This window comes from Alosa pseudoharengus, unplaced genomic scaffold, assembly GCF_046254945.1.
Source record: "Alosa pseudoharengus isolate Yale_2024_CS ecotype anadromous, Long Island Sound unplaced genomic scaffold, YU_APseudo_1.1 YU_APseudo_1.1_scf_4, whole genome shotgun sequence".
NCBI lineage: Eukaryota > Metazoa > Chordata > Actinopteri > Clupeiformes > Clupeidae > Alosa > Alosa pseudoharengus.
In genome coordinates this window covers 3,785,767-3,812,245 of record NW_027468774.1, presented here as the reverse complement: position 1 = coordinate 3,812,245, position 26,479 = coordinate 3,785,767, and the positions used below count along the sequence as shown (strand labels likewise).

Sequence of the window (26,479 nt, the reverse complement as noted above, 5' to 3'; positions counted from 1 at the left end):
TCTCTCATTAATCTAAACTATTCCTATTCAGACTATAACACAACACGACACTTTGCATTTATATAGCGCTTTTCACATCATTCAAGGAGCTTCACAGTGAAGGGGGAACCCCACTAACCACCACCAATGTGTAGCACCCACCTGGAAGGTCCTGTACAGTATCACAGTGAAAATACTTTTTATAGTTTTTATAGTTCGTCAAATCAAACAGATTTCCACCTAGTCAGAAAACACAATAATTTATCTGACATGGGGCAGGGTTCTAGCATTTCTACCATTGAGTCACTTTGGAAAACCAATGGCTGCCACTGATTGCGTCAGTGTAAAATGACAGACTCACTCATAAACAAACGGCATTTAATGTCTTTGTTGACAGGTTTGTTGTTGAGTTTAATGCAACAAATTAAAGATGTACTCAAGCCATTTATTAACCCCTAAAACTCATCCTAGTTCCTGAAAGATACAGGAAAGATTTTCATTATTTTCACCCAGACCCTCTGGGCACCCCAAACTTGATTTGCTCTCCAGGCATTTCCCCGAGGATTGGGCCTTGAATAAATTGGGAGGTGTTACTAGACACCTAGTAAAAAAATGTTTTTGCAAATTGGCAAAAAAAATGCCTAACTTTCCCTAACTATAGAGGGACACTCAAGAATGGGTGGGTGAGAATGGGTGTGGCGCTAGCGGACATACCTCTCTTCTCCAGTAGGGGCGCTATACCCTGCGCTCCAGGCTTTGCCTCAGAGAGGTTGATGGCTCCCGAGTCCAGATCCTGAAGCAGCACGCGCCCTGTGTCAAAGCTGTCATTCATGGTGGTTGCTATGACACCGGTGGGACCTCTCTTCACCCAGCCACTGCAGTACAGACCTGCAGCAAGAGAAACAGAACCCGACAGAACCCCACGGAACCAATCAGAACAGAACCCAATGGGATCATGCGAGGCCATTGGAATGGGAGACAGTAGGAGTGGCTGGAGAGGGTAGCCAGAAGGCAGCGATGGGATTTCTTCGGTTGTTTATCATTTATCATTTTAAAAGTCAAATCTATGCTGGTTGCATTTCCCAGCATCTCCGACTACACCTTTAAATCAAGTTAGAATGTCGTCCACCTCTAATGTGAAACTGCAATCTTTAAAATCCAAGTTCCGTAACTGGGGTGGGGATGTAGACACATTTTCCGACGTACCTGTGGTCTCCTGGACGCGGCCCATGTTGTTGGGGATGATGGCTTTGCGGGGGTCATAGGGCACGGCGGGGTCGATGGCTAGGCTCTTGTAGCCGATGCTACTGATGATGACGCCACACTGCACCTCCTCCACCTCCCCGGTGGGCACAGCACGCGCCCCCTCGCCAGACCCCTGCACACACCCAAACACAACAAAAATAAAATAGCACACAGCACGGCACACGCCCCATCCTCCCTGCAGACACCAAAACATTAGTACACAGGACGTCAGAAAACACCTCCAATCCCTGCACATACCAAAGCCCCAAAACATCAGAGCACACCCCTCTCCCAATCCCTGCACACACCAAAAAAGCCAGGGCATGGCATGTCCCTCTTTTATACTACAACAACAGGAGCTCTTCAAACAGAAATCTCCATCTCTGAGTTAAAATAATCAAATCCACACGGTCATGTTTTCATGACACTCCAAGCGCTTCCTAGTGAAAGGGGAACCTCACTATCCACCACCAGTAGGGATGTAACGGTATGAAAATTTAACATTTAACCTCACGGTTATAGTGTCCAAAACTATCACGGTTTTCGGTATTATCACGGTATTTCTAAAAGTGTTCAATATGTTCAGAAAGCACTGATAGGCCTACACAAGCTGAAATAGTTTCAAAGTGTTCCGTTCACTTTTTTCTTTATGTTTAATTGGCTATGTGCTTATAGCTTAACTTGGAGTTTGCTATTTCTGTTATTTGGATGCAATGAGTGAGACCAAACTAAGCGTTCAAAATAAAACTTTAGGCTACTGTATTCTCCTGATAATGTGAGGGGAATGGATTTAATGTGGACGTGAACATAAAAAGACGCAGAGTGGCACCTTTTAAAATCAGGTGTAGCCTAATCCGAATCGTAGTTAAAACCATCAATTAGACAACATAATCAGTAGGGTACCAGTTTTGTTCCATTGTACCAGGCCTACTGTATTGCAAAAGCAGGCTCGGATGAAGCTGGGAAGGATTAAACACACGGTTTCCACACCGCGGTAATCAACCGTGATAATCATGATGTTTGAAATGAAAACGGTAATTGTTATCGTCAACATTTTATCGCGGTTGACCATTATACCGGTAATCGTTACATCCCTAACCACCAGTAAGTGTTGCAGGATGCAGCATAATTCACTGGAACTGCGTTAGACCAGTCATCCTATATTTTTCTTTGTTAATGACAAAATCACAAACACAAACACAAAATTCAGACCAAAACCATCCAGGTCTGGAATAATGATTCTGTAGAAAGGCTGAGAGGATTTGTTTAGCTTACATACTGGGATATGTTCTTTTAGCTTCTATTCAGGGTGACGAACAGAAATCTCTCAGTAATCAATTCCACACTGTCTGATATGTTCCAGGTGTTTTGCTGGGCCTCTTTAAGCACCCACGCACACTTTGGCATAGCGTGCTTCCTGGGCTGTTCCCACTAGCGGAGCAGGGCTCGGAATTAACTTTGTTTCTCATTGTCCCGCAGCTGTCTCGAATTCTACTTGGCACTGTCCCGAACTTAACCACCAGTGTCCCAAATTCAAGTTCTTGTTTTTTCCCCATTCTACATAATAAGCAGCATAATAATCAGTAACTTGCATCACTTAATTGACTCATTCTGGTCCACCATGTAAGATGTGAACACTTTTAGACTATTAAACACCATTTTATTAACATTAATCAGCTGCTGTTTCACACAACACTCATTTTCAGAGGTTGCACTTTTGACTCTTTTTTGAGGTTCCACAACACTCAAGTTCTCATTGTCTGTCGTTTTGACGGACAGGGTTGAAAACATTCCGTGAGAGATCTCAAAGGTCCCAATAAGTCCCTTCAGGGCGGAACAAGACCCATCCGCCTGTCCTTCACTCAGCATGTAGACAGAGTTTCTAAAAAAGCACAACGCATGTGCCTCCTGAGGAAGCTCAAAGTATTTGATGTCAGACAGGACATTTTATCAAGATATCAGACACTGACAGATCTGTCACCTCCTTCAACATCACATCTTGGTACTGCTTCCTAACAAAGAGATGCAAGGGAAAGCTGGCTAGGATAATCAAGCAGGCGGGCAAGATCATCAGGATCCCACAAAAACAGCTGTCAGATCTGTACATTCAGGCAGTGGAAAGGATACCAAATCCCATTCTCCAGGATCCCTCCCATCCCCTACACTGATGTTTTGAGCTGCTACCATCAGGCAGAAAATACAGAGGGCCAGATGTACGTACATTTGTGAACGTAGCGTTATCAGCGCCATGGACAAACCGCAGATAGCGAACGCTGTCATACGTGATTTTTATTAAACTTTCACTTCATCGGGTAATCTGCACCTTTCTCCGCCCCCTACCGCAATTTACGAACGTCCACAACTGAACGGCATAGTCTACATACAGTACAAGAGCAGTTGAATTAAGTTAAGTGATAACAACATCAAAACAAATTAAATGTTTAGCGATCATGAAATAATACCATACATGATAAGATGCAGGGAGATAATGAAGATCAGTAGTTCTACTCAAACTACTTGTGCACGTAGGCTATGGAAGATTAGTCAAATCTAGCAAGTAGGAACGTTTAGGTGAATGACGTGAAAGTGACACTTGAAAGGCCAACGAAAGTTAAGGTTGCTTTTCATGTAGTACAAAGACACAAAACTGTTGCTCTAAATAGCGAGTCTGTTGTCTTTGAAAGGTTCTGTTATTGACGCATTTAACTGCAATTTGGATTAACACCTGCTTTCACAAGTATTTAGTAAAGTAAAGTATTTAGGCGCAGAATAGATGTGCGCTTTCACAAGCAATTTTTGTACATACCGCAGAATACATAACTAGGCGCTCTTTACGCTTCCCCTCCCATCTCTTTACGCTAAACTCCCATTTTCCCCTTGACCCTCCCATTAATGCATATTCATGACACAGAAAAGCGCAATTTGCCATTTTCAGCTCCCGCGACAGACAGTCTGCACTTTTACCTCAGTGACTCTGACCAAAAAGTCACTATACACAAAATCCTTAATACCCAAAGCTAAAAGTTCTTCTTCAGTATGATAGTGCCGATTTGACCCGTGCCTTAGATAGGCGTGCCTAAAATACCTGTTAACCTCTTGACCTATGACCCTATACCCCGTGTTCCTCATCAGAGGGAGCCATTACAATATCTCTAAATCAATGAACCTCAATAATGAACATAGTGCAGAAACATCAGCATTGCATACAATACATACAACGAAAGCTTTCCATGCTTTCCACCTGCGACAGAGACCCAGGTTTGAATCCAACCTGCAGTCATTTCCTGATCCTGACCCATCTATCTTTCCCACTTACTTCCTGTCACATTTCACTGTTCTATCCAAATAAAGGCAAAAAGCCCCAAAAATACACTGTAAAAAAACCCAGTCTCTGTAGGCAGCCCTTGCTCCGTAAACTGGAAAGAAAGTGGGTGCAGCCTGCCCCCCAAACAAAAACGAAACCCTGCATGGAATACGGAAGATAGGGTGAGTAACCTCTCTGGCGTGTTTCGTTTGGTCCTTGGGTAAAATATAATAGGTTTTTTTGAACAAAAGCATCTGCTAATAAATTGGAATGTAAACATAAACACAAACAAATGCGACTTTCTGCGAAATCCACTTTAATTGTAGCTGCTTTCTGCGAAATCCCCTTTAAGTAATAGAAACACAAGATGGGTCTATTCTTATCCTGTGTCTGTTTTGTGTGTTTGTATCTGTTTGTTCTGACTTATGGGTCAGAACAAACACCAGGCTATACACGAGGCTAAATCATATCCTCGCAGAATGCGGATCAGACATGTGGCATGCAAAGACCAACCGGAGCCAACTTCACATTTGGTCAAGATTAAATTAAGACTCAAAATGGGCTTTGTGATGTCTGTTTTGTCTTGTGTCAAGCTATTCAGTGGAATGATAATACCACAATGTATGAAAGACTGCATTCATAAAAGCTCATTGAATGACCCCTGTTTGAAATGTGCTATAGAAATAAACTTGACTTGACTTGTGTAAAAGGCTCCTCCAAAATGTAAAAAAATCCTACATGAAAATTACATGTACCAGAAATCTACCTACAAAATATTTGACTTGAGATTGAAATAACTTTAATGGCATTTTTCTCAGTTTCATTGTTTGCATAGTTTCTGCACTTTGCCTTTGTGTTTTTGCCTTTGGCTGGTCATAAGGCTACCCATATGCTACAGATTATATCAAAGCATGTGGGAGCCACACACTAAGCTCCGGACCACACGGGAAGTGCCACTGAAAAGACAACAGAGACACAAAATGGGTGTGCTGTATTCTTAGAAATCGCAACATGATATTTCCCTTAACTCATGCAGCCCTAAATGAGGGGACGTCATGGCGGGCCAGACTCCATACTGGAGTTGAGTGTGGAACAGAGCCACATTTCCTGAAAACATGGTGAGCCTACCGGTAATTAGGTTTTTCTTTACCCTTTAATCCAGGAAGGATTACTCCGGGAAGGTCCCATTGAGATGCAATATCTCTTCTGTCAGGGAGTACAAGACAGCACATAAAAAGGCTGGCAGCACATCAGGGCTCTCTCAAGTTTTAAGGACAGGCAAGAGTGACATTCCCCATCGACCCAGTCAACCCCCCCCCCCCCCCCCAATATTGTAGCCTAAATCATTTTTATACATCAGATTGTTATGTAGCATAGCCATAATATATATCATTTGAAAGCTTGGACTCTTGGGAATCAATACATGACAATGTTTTTTTATGTAAATATGTGTAGTGCTTTACGTTGTCAGATTAATCTTACTATGTCTCAATTTAATCAGTGTTACCTTGCATTTGAGGCCAAGATTATGCTTCTAAGGGGTTCATATGCAGTAAGCATTTCATTGTCAGTATGCATTTTGGATAACCAAAAGTGCTATGGGGAGTTTCCATAGGGCATTTTACAAAACACATACCTTGGCAAAAAATGGTCTAAACTCATTTGTTCATTCTATATTGATCTACTTATGCACACAGCTTCTAGGTTTAAGTTCTGTTTCTAAGTCATATCAAGATGTCTGAAATGTGGTCAGTTCAGAGATGTTTGTTATCCGGCAGAAAGAGAAAACAATATTCTAGCCTCTGTAACTCTATCAGTACATCACACAGTTATTCATATTGTTTTCAAAAAAATTGCAGTGTCTGAGCTTTCCAAAGAGGTTAGGCATTTGATTATAGGCCAAAGTATGTAGAAGCAATGCCATCCTAAGTATATGATGTGCAATATTGGGCAAAAAAAATAAAAATGGGACATACGTATAATTTATAATTGCTCAGACTTGCAGAAGAAATGATTTGACACATGACACTGACAATTCAATAATGGGCCTACCCTTTTCACCACCTTCTCTGTGCAAGCATCCACTAACCTGGCCTTTTTAGGGGGCTTTCCTCTCAGGGCAAATGAGAGAATGCTTAATTGCTTTTTACCTGACATTTTTGAAAAACAGATGCAATGATTACTGCATCCATGGCCAGGATATAATTATGATAAAATATTATTATTATTATAAAATATGACAATATTTTAAAAGTGACCTATAACATCGACTATGCAATACACTTAAATTGATTTAGTATGTATTTACTTTTATTTATTTAGTGCTAATAAAATGATTAAGCCTATTTGGTAAGAGAGAGATGTTTATAATGCAGGGCTTAAAGCAATAGAAATTGTCTGTGCCTGAAGTTATCAGACATTTATTAGGACGTCATAATATACTGTTGTCTCATTGCCTATTTTCAAATCTTAAGCATACCAGCTCACGCCTGAATTCAGGCACGGTGCCTGAACACTTTAAGCCTGATAATGTGACAATATGTCAGTCATCGTAACGAAAATATGACTAGGCCTAGACTACTTGTTCTGAGCAGGTGTTGTCGGTGAACAGGCTGTTGACACTCATGAACAACTGATGCTAATTATCTGGGAAACATTCTCTAACAGCAGTCAAGTTGTCATTGTTCGTGTCAAACAAGTTGTGAATTTGTTGTAACATTAAAAGATGACTTACTCTGTGCTCAAAGTGATGCTCGAAGCTCCAGTGGTTTCCTCTGAGGGTGAACGAAACTTTCGGTAGCAGAATCACGTGAACAATTCCAGGGTATGTTTTTTTTTCATTGGTTGTTGTGTTAAATCTTACCCAGATACAATAGTGCTATTTTCTGATTGGCTATTGTGTAGCCCATTTCTTTTCTTGATTTGCTGATAAGTGGCAGACTCGTCTAAGAACTCCAGGGGAGACGCGCTTGATTCCTGTCGGTTCCATAGTGAGAGCGGCGCAGCCATAGAAATTTTGGGCGCTGCGGCATATATTATAAATAGTTTTTCTGTGTGAGAAATACAATGTGTGGCGGGAGTGCGTGACAAAAGACCGAAATGAGTGACTGTCACGCTCAATGCGTGACACTTGAGAGCCCTGGCACATTAAAAAGAAATCCCTTAAAAACCCTTTTATGCGTCACCTTATGGGTAAAACCTATTTAAGCCGGGAACCTCCCCCCTCACACACACACACAATTTTAAGCCAATGGCATGATCCTCTAGAGTCTAAGACACCACACAGATCTAGCATTAAGGCGTCTGAGAGCACAGTGTTTCAAACTTCAAACTGAAAACAGACACAGATAAACCACTGGCATTATTGCCATTACTGCTGGGTGAGTGAGTGACTGAGTGAGTAAGTGCATGAGTGAGTGAGTGAGTGAGTGAGTGAGTGAGTGAGTGAATGCATGACTGACTGAGTGACCGACCACAGCAGTGGTGCCCACTGACCTCCAGCCTGTTGAGAGCCAATCGGATGGCGGCGGCTCGTGAACCGTCTCTGCTGGCCAGCACCTCTTGAGGGCTGCGCAGGAAACGGAAACCCCACTTCCTGTGTGCCTCTTTAGCAGCCTGCTCCTTCAGCGCCTTCAGCATCAGCTCCGTCAGTCTCTTTCTGGGCCGTGGCAGGTCTGCATACACACAAGCACACACACACATGCACACAAACACACACGCGCACACACACTCATGCACACAAACACACACGCGCACACACACACATGCACACAAACACACCCGCACACACACACACATGCACACAAACACACATGCGCGCACACACACAACATTAGCACAAACAAATACACCTGATTCAGTGGGTGGCAACATATTTAGCAACAGACTATTTTCCAAATTGCTTCATAACTGCCTTTAGAGGTAACAGACACACACATTAACTCCATTCATTATTGGATTGCAACTTACAAACAGGGTGTTGTTTTCTATTCACACACACACAAAAACATAATTAATGGAGATGGGTATTAAAGCAGGTCATGTTTATATTGTAGGAGGAGAGAGCTTAACAATGTTTTCAATAGTCACGTTACAGTTTCATTCAAAGCAAACCGGGTAAACTGGAAAAAAAAAAAAAACTCATGCGCCTCAGACATACTGTGGTATTCATTTTCCACCCAAATACAGTGCACCTGGAAAGTTTTCAGACCCTTTCAAGTTTTTTTTTTCACATTTTGTTATTTTTCAGACTCATCTTAAAGTGGATTCAATTTTTTTTTTCAATCTACACACAATTTTCCAACACTCCACAAAAAAGCAGGTGTTTGGAGTGTTTCGTAAATTTATAGAAAATAAAAGACTGAAATATTCCATTAAGTATTCAGACCCTTTGTTATGACGCTTGCAATTGAGCTCTGGTGCATCCTACTTCTATCAATGGTCCTTGAAATGCTTCTACAACTTGATTGGAGTCCACCTGTGCCTAAATTAATTCACTGGAATTTATTAGGAGAGGCACACATCCCTTTATATATGGTCTCACAGTTGATGGTGTATGTCAGAGTGAAAACCAAGCCACGAGGTGCAGAGAATGGCCCGTAGACCTGCGAGACAGGGTTGTGTGAAGACACAGATCTGGCGAAGGATGCAAGAACATTTGTGCAGCATTATAAGTGCCCAAGAGCACGGTAGCCTCCATCATTCTCAAATGGAAAAGTTTGGAACAACCAACAGTCTTCTTAGATCTGGCCGCTCAGCCAAACTGAGTAATCCAAGACGGATGGCCTTGGTCAGATAGGTAACCAAGGACCTTTATCGCAATCATGCTAATCACATATTTGTGACCATACTCCTAAACAGGGATAGTTTAGATTAGTTTTAGATTGGAGTCTTGGATGCCTACAGTGACATACATTTATTAGCCCACAAAAGGGCCCAACATATATTGCAGACATGTTTTCATAATATAAAACCTACTAGGTATGTTAGATCTACTGATGCTGATCTGCTGGTAGTGCCCAGGGTCAAAACTAGACAGGGTGAAATGGCATTTAGCCATTATGGTGTCCACCCACTGCTGGAACCGACTCCCTATGGAGATCAGACCTGCTCCAACAGTTGCTAGTTTTAAAAAGAAATTAAAAACTCTATTATTTTCTACCAACTTTAATTAATCTGTTGTCTTTTGGTTGAGTTATAAAGTGAATTTATGAATTTATTTTTATTATTATTATATATTTTTAAAATGTATTTTTATTTTTGTAGTTCATTATTATTATTATTATTATTATTTTATTTCATGTCATAATTTTGTTTCATAATTAGTATTATTTTTTCTTCATAGTGCTGTTTATATTATTATTATTTTATCTACATTTACAAAAGGCCCACAATGTACAGGCTGCCTAGTGTGACCCACAACACTGATTGTATGTATTAGAAATAGTAATGGAAATTAATAAAACTGATGAAAAGTGATGGTTTAATGTAAAATGTGTTTTTTTCCACACAAGCTAGCAACCCTCAAGAAATTCTGGCATCTCCACTGTGGGTCCCAGCCCACACGTTCAGCATCACTGATCTAAGTCATAATAGATCATATCTGATATGCAACTGCAAACACAGACAGAACTAAGCTGAACAAAAGTATACTGTAAACACTTGCTTTCACTCTCATTTTCCATGAATAGGAAAAAAATATATAAGATTGCACAGTTCTACACTAGAAAAAGGCTTAGGCCTAGTCCTTTTTCAAAACAAATTGTTCAAATCGATGTTAGTGGGCACTTTATTTTTGCTAAAATAATCCATCTATCTGACAGGTGAGACATATCAAAAGATGCAGATTGAAAAGCATGATTATTGTGCAGATGTCCCTTGGACAGTTGACAATAATTTACTACACAATGTCACAAGTTTGGGGAATTGTGCGATTTGCATGCTGACAGCAGGAAATGTCCACCAGAGCAGTTGCTTGTGAACTGAACATAAGGGTCAAATGCTCACTAATACGGATTTGACCAAATGTCTGAACACAATTTGAGTAAAATAAACTTTTGTACTTAAACTCATGAAAAACTGTACCCTGGAAATCCAGAGTTCTCACGAGAGCACAATGGAATTGTCTTTGCGAGACACTCTGGCAAAGAGCAATGATGCACGTTACTTTTACCCCAATATTCCAGGAACCAGCTAAACTGATGAAGACAGCGCTGCAACGTTGGAGGACAGTACACATTGGTCGTTGTGTTATCCGATTGCGTCGAAGTCCGAAATCATTCAGAGTAAACATGATCTAGTGTTATCTAATCGTGTGCAGTGATATTTTTAAATGCATGCTTGTTGCCGCCCCTCGAGTTGGGCCATTACATTGCTCTTTGCCAGACCCTTAATCTTTCTAGATTATCAGGGTCTGGATTTTCCAGGCTAGAAAAACTGATGTGCTGCATTTATATTTTTGTTCAGTGTATGGTACTGTCGTACAGACATTCACTGCCTGATACAGCCCAGCCATGCCAACCATAATACCTCTAGTCTACACCATTTGATACAGGTTAACTACATAAACCAGTGGTCCCCAAACTACGGCCCGCCAACTCATTTTGGGTGGCCCCCCAAAACATGTCCGTGGTATATAGCATCTGGCCCGCACGGGAGTACGACATCGTCAAACTATAACCTCCGTAATTTCCCCATTCATTCTCTATGGCGAGGCTTAACAGTACACATGTAATACTCCTTTTGTCAACTGGTGGTTGTTTTGGCGCTGTTTCGCGTTTGCCATCGAAAATGGAATGAAATGTAGGCCTACCTGCAAACAATGTAAGAGGCCTATGCTGACTGCATCAGTGCTCAAAGTATTCTAAACGTTTATCAATTATTTGTTAATAACTAACTAACTTCTATTCAAGTCATATTTCTGGGACTTTCTGGGATAATTATTTCAATTTTTTATTCACACGTTCAAAGTTCTCATCAGGTGAGTGAAAGTTAGCATGGTGGTCATTTCAGATGTGTTTGCCAGCACTTCATAAAACTGTCTAGTTTGATAACTTTAAATTATTTGTAGGATATTGCTTGTTTACAACTTGAGCTATGTATGCAAAGAAACAGTGTCTTTTTATTAGTATTATTTCATTTGAGCTACATTTTACACTGATATAGCATGGTGGCAACATAAACACAGCTAGCAATGGTATTAAATTGCAGTAGCCTATGATTAAATGTAATGGAATATTCAACTAAGATAGACTGCTGTTGTTCACAGCACTAAGCTATTTATGGTTGATATACTCCGAGTCTCTGGCCCTCTCTTAGAGCCAGGCATAGTGAGCTGGCCCTCGGAAGAAAAAGTTTGGGGACCACTGACATAAACCATGATGTATAAACACCAGCTGAAACAAACCAACCATGATGTGAGCATTGTTTCTAACAAGTGCTCTGAACCCTAAAAGACCAGGCCGTTCATTGAGCCACTGATTCTCACTGCAACTCTGATCAAATGTCTCCTAAAGCAGTGGTTCTTAACTGGCCTGGCTTTAAGGGTCCAAAATTAGATCTGATAAGGTAGCATTTCAAATAGGCACTTTAAAAAAACTAAACAAAAAACACAAGCTCTAGTCTACGACACACCCAGAACCCACCAGTTAAGAAACACTTTCCTAAAGGAAAGCTGGGATCTGAGGCCGAGGGAGGGAAGGGTCACGCTCGCAGACTGGCCTTTTGGGGAATTCAGGGACGTTTTTCTGGTGGGCCGGTCTTTCTAAGGCACGTGTTTCTTTCCCAGGTGCAATGTCTCATAAACAGACATTACACAGCCTACGTAGGTCAGGCGACTAACTATACAGCGTCTGCCACTTTTGGAATTTTGCCATCAGCCTTCAGGCAGTTTGTTTTGTCTTCAAAGCATGTTGAAAGATGGTAGAGTGAGAGTGAGAGAGAGAGGGGGGGGGGGGCAGTGCAGCTCTTTTAAGGCCAACAGGTGGCGCTATGTGGCATTAGCTTCTATACCTGATCAGAGCTATAAAGATTTGTTCATACAGGGGGCGCAGCAGGCTACAGCGCCCACACCATGCACCATGTATGGGTCCAAGTGCCCACGGTGACCCAGGCTGGAATCCGACCCAATAAATATTTGTACATCTGTTTACGGCAGTGCCGCTGAATACGAGGTGGAGCTGGCCGGTTTAAGCTTCTTGGCACCATGAATGGAAAAAAACTCAAAACGAAACTTAAGAGCTATTGGGAGGGCCAGCTTTGTCGAATTGTTTGAAAATGTGCATGTGCGTGCGTGCGTGTGTGTGTGTGTGTGTGTGTGTGTGTGTGTGTGTGTGTGTGTGTGTGTGTGATTGTGCTTATGAGACTGGTAGTGTGAGACTTGGCTTCTCTCCCGTAAAATGTCTCTTCTGCCCCACAGGTAATGGAGATTTTAATTGGATATTAAGGTTATTGCCAAAGAGAAGTACCGTGTTTTTTGGACTTTCTCTTGCACAACCAGAAATACAGAGAGCTGAGGGCACTCCTTCAGTGAGAGACAAAATAAAAAGGCATACATTCCTGTAGATGTGGCAGGCTTTGTGTTTTGTGGGGTGGGATGTCTTGGACAATGTTAAGAATGTGTGATATGAGTGGGTGCTGATGGGTGCGTGTGAATGTTTGTGAGACCGTTAAGTCCCCACCATGACCACAGGGCTATCAGCCTAGGTCTTCAGATCTGATGCCTCGTTTCCTGATAACCATGAATCTTAGTGGCTATGAGTGTTCTCTACAGTACAAGTGATCTTACAAACACACATTAAAGTTTTACATGCATTTCCCGAACAAGCTCATGTACTAGTGTGTGCGTGCACTACTCTTAAAGGTACACCATGTAGGTTACGGTATCTTTGGCGACTGTACAGCTCCCTCTAGAGTCGCGATATATGAATATTTAACTCTTCTGTTGTAAATAGCAAACGTCTCATGACTTATACCCCCTGTACACAATGAAAATGCCTTTGTTATGGAGGTGAAGGATTAACAACAGGCAAAAACTATCTCCAAAGAGCTATAGCTATTGATAAGGTAATGTTTCACAATTCTTGCAAGATTTGTCGGATCACCGTTCTTCAAGTTGCATGGCTGGTTTTCTCGGTAGCGACTCGCTAAGTGTATGCTGTATAGCTGTGCTAGGTGAACGATTCACTTATTACAAGTTCGTTTACCATCAAATTGTCTTCGTAAAGGTTATATTAACGTGAAAATCTTGCATAGTGTACCTATAAATAGAACTGAAGAGGTGCTGTCCATGTAAACGGTGCTGAAATATCCCTGAATGAATGCGTTTGTTGCTATCAGGTGATGTCACAGCTGCATTCTGAACTTCATAGGACCTTAACTGACTAAAAGGTAGTACAAACTTTTACATCTGCATATCTAACTTAAATCTAACTTAAGGAGTGATTTAGAACAAGGGCTGTTGATATCTGAACTCTCTAGCCAAACAAATACAGCAGTCCTTCAGTGGTCCTGCCCTCCCTCACCCCCTTCCCACTGTCCTGGGCTACTGACCCGCACTAACACCACCTGTTGTCTGCTCAATTCACTATGAACACACACACACACACACACACACACACACACACACACACACACACACACACACACACACACACACACACACACACACACACACACACACACACACACACACACACACACACACACACACACACACACACACACACACACACACACACACACACACACACACACACACACACACACACACACACACACGAGAAAGACTAGGAGTGTTTTCAAGTAGTTCTCAAGTTATGATGCTTTCGGGAAGTCCAAAACTAAAGCCTACTTCCGATTCAGGATCGGGCACTCTCAGAACCAGATTCAACCTTCAAACACCTCACACTACAGGATTCTATCTTCAAACACCTCACCCTACAGGATTCAACCTTCAAACACCTCACCCTACAGGATTCTACCTTCAAACACCTCACCCTACAGGATTCTATCTTCAAACACCTCACCCTACAGGATTCAACCTTCAAACACCTCACACTACAGGATTCAACCTTCAAACACCTCACCCTACAGCAGGGGTGGGCAACTAATTTCCCCAAGGGGCCACATGACAAACTGGGACTGTTGAGGAGGGCCGGACTCAAAATACCGAACTCAAGTCTGAACTCAATTCTGTTCAATTCTATTCTGTTCTTGTATAACATTAAGTAAATCATATGGTTTTGTTTACTAGTCGTAAGAACAGATGAAAATGTGAGGGAGACAAAGGAAAAACAGCAATAGGCCTATTTAATCTATGTCCATCCTCATTCCTCAAAATGATTTTTTGACATTGACATTTTTTTCAGTTTTCAAAGACTGATATAAAAAAGTACTACAATATCTATATAATTAGGCTAGGTCATGAAAATGTGAAGGAGTCAGTACAACCGATAGGCCGTGCCACCATTTCATCAACACTCAGCAATATTTCATCATTAAATCATTACCATCATTAAATTAACTCTATGCAGAATTAGACTATGAAAATGTGGAGCAGACAAGAGTAGGCTGTCATTAGTTAATCAACATGCACAAAGAAAACTATTTTAAAAATGTAGGCTATGTTTTTGCTTTAACTTTATGCACATTACTGTGATTGGTGAACTCGCTCTGTGTGTTGAGCCGGCTGCTTCAAGCAACCTGTGGGTAGTAGCATCATACTAGTTCGCTAACATAAGCTTTGCAAATAAACTCAGACATATTTTGGTTACAATTACGGGGTTATCCGATTGTAAACTGTCTATCTGCCAGTAACGTTTTGAAATGAACACTTCGTATCGCCAACGAGCAGCAGTAGGAGTTCGTTCTAACAACCTTTGCGGTGGTGAGCGACGCAGACATAAGAGACACAAAACTTTGAAAGGTTTACGCCGACGTAAAGGCAACTGCATTGTGTCGACGCAGAAGCATAAATTCTGTTCACCAGCACATCAGTGAGGGTGTTTACGTCGCCGCATCCACGCACAAATGTATGGGCGTACAAATAGCAGTCGCTTTCAAAATAAAAACAACGATATTGATTTGCATGCATTATCTCTATGCTAGGCTCTTGACTATTGTTCTTTCACGGACCTTACGCGGGCCGGTCAGGGAAAGCCCACGGGCCGGATGTGGCCCGCGGGCCGTATGTTGCCCATGTATGCCCTACAGGATTCAACCTTCAAACACCTCACCCTACAGGATTCTATCTTCAAACACCTCACCCTACAGGATTCAACCTTCAAACACCTCACACTACAGGATTCAACCTTCAAACACCTCACCCTACAGGATTCAACCTTCAAACACCTCACCCTACAGGATTCTATCTCTAAACACCTCACCCCACAAGACCCTAAAGGCCGTTCATTGAGCCACTGATTCTCACTGCAACTCTGATTAAATGTCTCCTAAAGTAGTGGTTCTTAACTGGCCTGGCTTTATCAAAATAAGGGTCCAATATTAGATCTAATATGGTAGCATTTTAAATAGGCGCTTTTTTTTTTTTTTTTTTTTTAAAGCGCATATTTAAAATGCTACCTTATCAGATCTAAGATCTAATACAGAGCTTTAAAAAAACAAAAAAAACACAAGCTCTACGACACACCCAGAACCCACCAGTTACGAAACACTGTCCTAAAGGAAAGCTGGGATCTGAGGCCGAGGGAGGGAAGGGTCACGCTCGCAGACTGGCCTTTTGGGGAATTCAGGGAAGTTTTTTTCTGGTGGGCCGGTCTTTCTAAGGCACGTGTTTCTTTCCCAGGTGCAATGTCTCAAGACATTACACAGCCTACGTAGATATATAATAGGTCAGGCGACTAACTATACAGCGTCTGCCACTTTTAGAATTTTGCCATTTTGCCATCAGCTTTCAGGCAGTTTGTTTTGTCTTCAAAGCATGTTGAAAGATGGTAGAGTGAGAGTGAGAGAGAGAGATGCAGTGCAGCTCTTTTAAGGCCAACAGGTGGCGCTATGTGGCATTAGCTTCTCTACTTGATCAGAGCTATAAAGATTTGTTCATACAGGGGCCGCTGTGGTGCAGCAAGCTCAAATCCGACCTGCGGTCATGTCCCGATCCCACCCCATCTCTCTCTCCTGCGGTCATGTCCAGATCCCACCCCATCTCTCTCTCTCCCACTCACTTCTTGTCTGCCTTCACTGTCCTATTGGAAAAAAAGCAAAAAGCCCCAAATCAAGATTTGTACATCTATTTATGGCTGTGCAGGTGAATTCGAGGAGGAGCTGGCTTCTTGGCACCATGAATGGGAAAAACTCAAAACGAAACTTCAAAACTACTGGGAGGACCAGCTTTGTGGAATTGTTTGAGAGAGAGTATGTGTGCGTGTGTGTGTGGTGGTGGTGGTGGTGTCGGGGGGCGGGGCTTGGCTTCTCTCCAGTAAAATGTCTCTCCTGCCCACAGGTAATGGAAAATTTAAGTGGAGATTAAAGATATTGGCAAAGAGAAGTACCGTGTTTTTTGGACTTTCTCTTGCACAACCTGAAATACAGAGAGCTGAGGGCACTCCTTTACTGAGAGACAAAATAAAAAGGCATACAGCTTAGCAAATAATAAGTTTCCTGTTTGAATAGCAAAATGACGAAAGGACAATGGTGTTGAGCATGTGTGATACGAGTGTGTGCTGATGTTTGTGTGTGTGTGTGTGTGAATGTTTGTGCATGGGACCGCAAAGTCCCCACCATGACCACAGGGATATCAGCCCAGGTCTTCAGATCTGATGCCTTGTTTCCTGATAACCATGAATCTTAGTGGCTATGAGTGTTCTCTACAGTACAAGTGATCTTACAAACATACATTAAAGTTTTACATGCATTTCCCGAACAAGCTCATGTACTAGTGTGTGCGTGCACTACTCTTAAAGGTACACTATGTAGGTTATGGTATCTTTGGCGACTGTACAGCTCCCTCTAGAGTCGCGATATATGTAATAGAGTTTAGATTCTCTGCCCGAGCCCGAATTTGACCCGACCCGACCCGTGGGCCGGGTCGGGCCGATATTTCCAGCCACTATCCTCGGGCCGGGCCGGGCCGGGTCCTTGATCAAGCATTTTTTTTTTTTTTTAAATCATTAGCCTACTTGGGTGGGGAGCTAAAGCTATGCCATAGTCAGACTCAGAAATATTATAGCCTATATTTATCAAATTAGGCCTAAGTAACAAGTGTATACAACGTTATACAAGTTAGGCTCAGAGTTACAAAATGTCATTTGTGATGTCATCTGCGCAACACGTGTCATGCGCAGCTTCTCCACTCGCACGCATCACACCGGGCCTGCTGTGCTGTATTGTGGAGCTCACGCATCACACCGGGCCTGCTGTGCTGTATTGTGTAGCTTAAGTGCAACGTGAAGCTTGAAGATGTAAAGAAAAAAAATTAAAACAGGAGAAATAACTTAGAGCAAGTTTGGAGAAAAGTCGGAGGTATGCATTTGTCAGGTATGCTTTGTTGCGTGCATTAAGTGCGCATGATGTTCACCTATGACAGCAAAAAGACTTTGATGAACATGAAGCAGGCTATAATAATGATAGCCAGCCTTCCATGTCCTCTTTTGTCTCTTCTCCAAGCATACACCTGAGAGCGAGGCAAGCCCTCACAGAGAAATGCGTTGAGTTTTGCTGCAGGGACATAATTTTACGTTGTAGGTGACGTTTCTTCATTCGGATTCATTTGCAATCCATTCCATTCTGAATAAACAAACATAGTTTAGCCTACATTCTTCATCCTCCGTTGCATTATTCATTAATATAATTCTAAACGGATTTCTGTAGCTCAAACAGCTCGGAATTGTAGTTGAGAACGTCAGTTATAATGGCCCACGTATTTAAAAAATGTCGGGTTTAAATCGGGCTCGGGCTCATAATTACAGTTAATGTGTCGGGCCGGGTCGGGCTCGGGCACAATGTGCACCGGCTCGGGTAGGGTCGGGCTTGATTTTTTGGGCCCGATCTGGATATTCCCACAAGTGTTGTTCGGCCGTAGGCAACAACAGCCATGGGAATATCCATTACCAATCCCACGATCACAAGTGCTATATTGCTTTTAGACAACAATTCTGCCACAAACTAAATCTGAAAACACCCCATCATTGTTTTTTTTTTTTTTTTTAATGTTAAACAGGATTAACTGGGCCGTTGATCAGTTTCAGATCAGGAAAGTGGCAAATCGGGCTGAAATCCAGGCTATTGTGCTGCAGTGTGAGCTCGGCATGAAATGGCTCATAAGAGGGACATTACAAATTAGGCTCACAACACTTTCAGGAAATATGGCAAACAATGGAAACGACGAATGGTTTCCAGGTTCCGAAAGAGGTCTCTCAGACTTGGAGTGTGTGAAGTGTGCAACTCAGCGACTCAGTCTGAGGAGTGTACAGCATTAAGATCAAAGCCCTCGATTTAATACTTTTTAAAATGTGTAAGTGTGTGTTGGTGCAACTGGAATGTGTGGACAGAGAGGGCGATAGAAGAAAGATGCTGTTCTCACAGGAGCCAACGTCACAGGACGGCCAACCAAGCAATCACACCATTTACAAGAATTTAGTTATCTGACATCTAACATCCACGCATGTACATAAACACGCACACACAAACCTCTTTATCATCTGTTTCCCTATGATGACAGCCTGTAAAGTAGTGTGCCAGTGTTACGACATCAGGGAAATGAGAACCAATTTCCTGTCAGTAAGTCTGCAAGCTCACTGATAATACAACCACTCTCTCTCTCTCTCTCTCTCTCTCACACACACACACACACACACACACACACACACACACACACACACACACACACAGACACACACAGACACACATACACACACATACCTTTTAAGGCCTCATTTATGCCCTGAAAGTCATCAATTAACAGGTCAGGTTGTATCCCGGGGAGATTCACCATCTCACGCAGTTCCTGGAAAAATAAATCACACCTCTTCACTAGCTTGTTTATGTTTACTCTCAAAACCCCCATATAATGAGTCATCCTGTCTGAATTTAATACCTCTTCACTAGCTTGTTTATGTTTGTGGGGGAGTGTGTGTGGGTGTGTGTAAACATAAGACTTGCATATCTCTCTCTCTCTCTCACACACACACACACACACACACACACACACACACACACACACACACACACACACACACACACACACACACACTTTAAAAGGAGAACTGGCTTGTTTGTGTGTGTGTGGGAGTGTGTGAACATAAGACTTGCATTTCTGTGTGGGTGTGTGTGTATGTGTGTAAGTAAACATACAATTTGTGTGTGTGTGTGTGTGTGTATTTATGCCCCTGGGCATTACTGGTAATATAACACCATTTAGCGCTTACACTGTACCCAGTTAGGTCAAAAACAACTAAAAGGGTCATGATCCTTCCTGATCAACACTGTTATACAGTGCAATATCAAGCAACCTGGGCATGCATTGACAAGTTATTGACAAGCTGACAATTTCAGTTACGTGATACTTTTCAGTGCATCTCTGATACAGTACTTAGGGTGTAATGAGGTGTAATAGGGAGGTCAGCATAGTTAAGTATGTAAGTATATATACTCTTTTGATCCCGTGAGAGAAATTTGGTCTCTGCATTTATCCCAATCCGTGAATTAGTGAAACACACTCAGCACACAGTGAACACACAGTGAGGTGAAGCACACACTAATCCCGGCACAGTGAGCTGCCTGCAACAACAGCGGCGCTCGGGGAGCAGTGAGGGGTTAGGTGCCTTGCTCAAGGGCACTTCAGCCGTGGCCTACTGGTCGGGGTTCGAACAGGCAACCCTCCGGTTACAAGTCCGAAGCGCTAACCAGTAGGCCACGGCTGCCCCCTGTGTTTTTATTGCACTAGTATGACAAGTTGTAGACCACTTTGACACGTTAGATCCAACCTTTACCATCCTGAAGTTAGAAAAAATGAAAAACTGAAGGATCTGAAATGGTCATGTCGGTTTCAACTTTACGACTCTTCTCCAAGGACAACTGAGTCCAACCTGTGGCATTTTAATGCCACTCTGGAGACAGATTTAGAACATTAGATGTAACTTGTTTAGTTTCTTCCTCCCCTTAGAGCATGTCTAAAATAAACATAAAATAAAAAAGTAACTAACTTCAGCAGCTTAAGTGGTCAGGTGAGCCAGGTGCTACAGGACTGAAAAAGTCATACGATACAGATGAGATATTGAGGAAGAGCATTATATGTATGACACCATGTGACCATGACCTTTGACCCTATGACATTGAGTACCTAATAGCTGATGGGCATTTGGTCCATCGGGCAATTCTTCAATTAAAGCAATTTACAACATCACCTGCAACACTATGGAATTGAGTTAACAACTGCATTTGAAACCTTCATTTACAAGAAAGATGTGGGTTACACTTCACTTGAAGGTATGTACATAAGAGCGACATGACACCATCATGAACGCGTCATATCAGAAGGAGAGTTAACAAAACAACAATTAAATCATCTCTAAAAACAGGTTTAGAGCCATGTGTGAAACACCCACCCACTCCCTAGGCCTAATCAGTGGATGCCAGAGCGCCAGCAGAGCCAACAAAGCCGAGCAAATGTGTCACGGTCACGCTGATGAAATGCTTTTGACAGATGTTGATAGATGTTTCAGTTGATTGTGTGTGTGTGTGTGCGTGAATGTATATGTGTGTGTGTGTGTGAGTGTGTGTTGCTATCAATTTGCTGCACCTGTTCAGCAACGTGTCAGTCATGACCAGGGACGGATTAAACAAATATGGGCCCCTGTGCACAATATCAAAAAAGGCCCCCCCCCCCCTGAGCGCGACGTGCGCGGGCGCGTTTTCGCATGCGCGTGCAGCAGCGCTTCTCTTTGCTGTCGCTGTGCAGGCTGGTGCACAATTTCACACAATGAAAATGTAGTACATTATGTCATATATTATAACTCAGGCCCACACAGAAATGAATTCCAGCTGCTGTTTTTATTATTAGGCTGTAATCTCCCTTTGCTGGCCAAACAGTCTACAGCAACATTTTTCACTAAACAGACCGGACAATAGTTGTCATATTTCTGACGGACCGGTAGCAGGGACGTTGATAGTATTTTGTGAGAGGTGGTGCTGATCATATTACGGGGGGTTCGGGGGTGTCTCCCCCGGGAAAATTTCGAAATTCTGGCTGTTAAATATACCCTTTTAACGCAGTTTGGAAGGGGCATACAAACTTTAACAGAGCAAGCAGGGCCCGTTTTCTGTCTGACTCAGGTGACGTGAACATTAGCTACCTGCATGATAAGGTTTTCACTTCACTGCTGCTTGACACTACAGTACCTTGCATGGAGACATATTTCACGTTAACAGTGGAGATGTTAGCAAAACTATAGCGTTTGGTAAATGGAGATGCAGATCATCTCCCTAATTAATTTCTTTGCGCAACAGCCCACATTATGCGCTGACTCGTGCACGAGACGAGTGAAGTAAGTGTAGGCCTATCTGTCATCAGCATCGCCATAGACTATTTGCTACGATATAAGCTACTGTTAGGCCTACAACAAGTCGCCATTTATTAGGCTATCCAATCGCTATGCTGTTTTCATGAACATTGCAGGAATCCACTTCATTCACCTACCCACGAGTGGGTCAGTTTCACTTTCGCAAACACGCATACACATTGAATGAGCACTCATAGCCTACCACTTCCACCTAATGTTATGCCTCTATATTTTATGAATTAAGAAGTATTTATTGATCAGGAAAACATTTAGTTTATTTTTCTTTCGGTCCGCGGTTCCATAACACCATTCAGTTGTGCCGCAAATTAATTATTATTAGACAGAAGCACCGGGCATAATCTATCCTAAATTCATGGCAATTTTTTTTTTTTAAATTCGAGGGCCCCTATTGGCTGAGGGCCCCTGTGCACGTGCACACTTGGCACAAGCCATGATCCGTCCCTGGTCATGACCCTGACAAAAACATGCCAGATGCCAAGATGCCAAGCTTAAAGGGAAACATGCCAGATGCCAAGCTTAAAGGGAAACTCCGCTATTTAGCACTTTGAGTCCCTTTTCTGGTTTGTTTTGGATGAACTAGAGTGGTGGACATCGACATTTTGATGATTGGTCCCGTCTCGACTTTTCTGACTCGTTTTGAATCGCCTTTGACTACTTCAGAGTGGCTGCTACAGACTTGCACAAACATGTCCTTAAAACAACCCTTACATTCGTTTTCAAAACTGTGCAACTCACCGAGTGTTTCATCTACAGTGTAGTTCATCCGAAACAAACCAGAAAAGGGACTCAAAGTGCTAAATAGCGGAGTTTTCCTTTAACAAACATGAACCTGACTCCTGCACTGTCACAACATACCCACTATTAGCCTGATGTCTGTTCTGCACTGTCACAACCTAATTACTCTTAGTGTTCTTTGGTTGAGGCTTGAAAGATAGGAAGGTGCAAGATTATGTTGGGCTTTGAAATCAAGAAGAATATTTTGAATTGAATACGGTAATGTACAGGGAGCCAGTGTAGTTGATGGAGGATGGGAGTGATATGTTGCCAGGGCCTGGTATGGGTGAAAACTCTTGCAGTGGAATAGTGTATGTTTTTGAGGTAGAAGAAGGCTGTTTTAGTGATGTACTTAATGTGAGAGTCAAAGGAGAGGGTAGAGTCAATTATGACACCAAGGTTTTTGACTTACTCTTAGTTGAGGTAGTGGTGGTGAAATAGCAAGGGATGGATAACTGTGTTGTTGTTTGAGCTTTATCAATACAGCTGGTGTAGCAATGAGTGTGGCTTTTCATCTTATCCGATCTACAATTCCAAGTTTACTTACACCATATCCAAACAGCCCGAGCGAGCGACTGTCAATGTTATCTGTCTACACTGAATACATTTAATATGCCCTTCTATTGGGTCATATTTCTCATTCAAAATAGCAGAGCAAAGCGAACGACAGAAAGAAAATAGAAACCAGGCGTCTCTCAGTTCTCTCAAAACGTAGCATTGCATTGCACGTTGCTTGCAATCAAGACATTCCAATTGACGGATTTCAACACTAATGTTTGTTCGCATTGGGTCCGGTTACGACATGGTGTTAGTTATCTTGTTTGTAGGAGTAGGAGTAGAAGGCAGGAAGAGGCCTGAGCTGAGCCCCACGGAGCTCGACTTGCCTTGATGGTGCAGGCCACCTGCATCGGACCACGACGACCCACGATCAGCACCCTCCGGACCTTGCTGCCTGCCAAGGCGTCCAGGGCAACTTGGGTAATGTCTGTCTTCTAAGATGAGGAAACAGAAAGATACACACACACACACACACACAGACACACACACACACACACACACACACACACACACACACACACACACACACACACAGACACAGACACACAAACAGACACACACACACAAAAAAAGAAGTCTTATAATCTGAACATATAAGGAAATTAAACACATAGGGCCACACACACACAAACAGTGCCACACTGAAATAAATACCATGTGTATCGTGTGTGTGTGTGTGTGTGTGTGTGTGTGTGTGTGTGTGTGTGTGTGTGTGTGTGTGTGTGTGTGTGTGTGTGTGTTTGTGTGTGTGTCGTGTGCAAAGCTTTGAACCGGTTCACGGAACAAAAACGAAAACCAGAAACTTTTGATGTTTTGCTAAGAAAAGAAACAAAACCAGAAACATTTTTTATGTCCCGGAACAGAATCGTTAACCAGTTCGGGAACTTTAATTTTTTGTTCTAACCGGTTCAGGAACGTCAATTTTAGGTTTGAACCGAAAACCGGAAACGTTAAAATACTGTTTCTGTTCAGAACGAACCAATTGGGAAAAAATTCTGGTTCAAAGCCCTGATCGTGAGCATGTGTCGTGTGCGTGTGTCGTGTGCGTGTATCATGTGCGCGTGTGTCATGTGCACATGTGTGCGCATGCATGTGAGGGGGGGGAGGGTGTTAGTCATGTCCATGCACTGCACTCCCTTGGGTTTTGATACTGTTTCAAATAATCAGTCTATTCGACCTGCCTCCCGTATCTTGGGTTTTGATACTGTTTCAAATATTCATTCTATTTGACCTGCTTCCCGTATCATAAAACATGAAAGAAAGAAAAAAAAACACCAAAAGACAGACAGGAGAGGGAGGCACTGTAAAGGAGGGAGAAGAAAATCAGAGATGGTTCCTGTCAACACCAAATAGGGCTGTCACTTTTGTGAAAAAATCCTGTTAGATTTTTGAGACATAAGTGTTCATTGAATCGATTGTAAAATCGATTTTTCATGTCTAGACGTTTCCATTTTTAACGCCAAATATAGGCCAATCCACAAACAAATAACAGGCATTAGGACGAACGTAAAGAGGGAGCTTGTAGACGCACAATCCAGCAATATTTCTGATGATTTATTGGCGTTAAGTTTCGTGCACAATGACAAACAGGAGTGCAACATTCTCAAAAAACAATAAGCAGAGTGGACTGCCATAACATCAGTGAAAATCATTACAGCAGTCTTTAACGTAGCTGTGTCTGTGTTTACGATTAGAAATGTCAAACAAATTTCGCCTACGTAGAACTCACGATTGCACAGTTTGCATACCGCTTTGTCATTCTCCATAGTTTGATATACCCAAAACCCGAAGTGCTTCCACATCGAATTCCTCAAGTTATTAGGGCCTATCATTCGTCTCTCATGTCGCACAGGTAGATCGTGTTGTCCTCCATTTTTTGGCAAAACACGAGCAACACAGCAGCCGATTGAAACAGCTGTTTCCGGTGCGTAAAATTGGTGGGAATTTTCTTTTTAGCTTTCGTAATGCTTACTGCACTTCGGAATTCTTTATTTTATTTTTCTGCTTGTTTTGTTACATCTATTTACATGTTACATTTTTATTTGTTTAATTCGTTTAAAATTACAATAGTGTACATATATGATTAAAATCGATTCCCTATTTTAGTTTTCGAAACTTGTGTTGGTTGGTCCAATCGATTGTGCAATCGATTTTCGAACGTTAAGTGACAGCCCTAACACCAAATCGGGTACACATGAAAACGATTTCTGAGGTGGATAAATCTGAAAACTATGGTTAATGTTGTAGTTGAGAGCTTTAGATCGGATGACGTGCGGTTGCCATGATACTGATGAAAGTTAGTACTTCCATGGCGTTTCAGTTTTCTAGTGTGGACGCTAAACTTTCGAAAAACAATACCAAAATGACAGTGCCATGACACCATCCTGCAGCATGTGCACACTGTATGTTTGTTTGTGTGTGTGTGTGTGTGTGTGTGTGTGTGTGTGTGTGTGTCATGACACTTACCTTCAGCATGTCTAGGGGAGCAAGAAGTATCCGAGCAACATCTAGTGCAACATTTCCCTGACCAAGGATCACAGCTGTGTCATGGCTGAGGTCTGGTTGGAGCTGCGGGAAGATACACGCACACGCACACAGACACACGCACACACACATAAAAGAGAGAGTGACAGAGAGAGAGAGAAATATCAAATACACCATCAACTTTGCACACAGACAATAAAGAAATGATGTGTTTATCACCAACAGAAATGACCACTGTGAATGCAGCCATCTTTTCAGCTCACATCAGGTCCACAAGACTTCAGGAAAACATTTTCTTCTTGTTTATGCAGTTTATGGTTATGACTAGCTTAAAGGAACACGCCACCGTAAAACCATAAAATTGGGTTATTCACCGTCTCCCCTAGAGTTAGATAAGTGAGCAAAAACATTGTTGTCTCCGTGCATGCATTGTTATAGTCCGGCAGCGCCCTCGCTAGGGTAGCTTAGCATAGTGAATGGAATCCTTTGTTGCCGGATAGCATATTGTGAGTAAAAGTGAGTCAACAAAAAAAAATCCCTAATTACTTCTTATGGCCTCCGTCTTCACAATGAGTACAAATGGCAATGCAGATTAAAA

The 26,479-nt window shown here is 42.3% G+C and overlaps 1 protein-coding gene across 1 annotated transcript in view; it reads right to left on the bottom strand.

The window, feature by feature from the left end:
- The window catches only part of fdxr (ferredoxin reductase), a 51,191-nt gene that overhangs the window by 3,617 nt on the left and 21,095 nt on the right, over positions 1-26,479 (bottom strand). Inside the window, exons 7-12 of the mRNA XM_076266957.1 lie at positions 25,864-25,965; positions 23,724-23,831; positions 19,406-19,490; positions 8,024-8,202; positions 1,186-1,357; positions 694-867 (exon numbers count right to left, since the gene is read on the bottom strand). Of these exons, the coding sequence (XP_076123072.1) occupies positions 694-867; positions 1,186-1,357; positions 8,024-8,202; positions 19,406-19,490; positions 23,724-23,831; positions 25,864-25,965 (820 nt within the window). The remainder of the gene's footprint in view (positions 1-693; positions 868-1,185; positions 1,358-8,023; positions 8,203-19,405; positions 19,491-23,723; positions 23,832-25,863; positions 25,966-26,479) is intronic.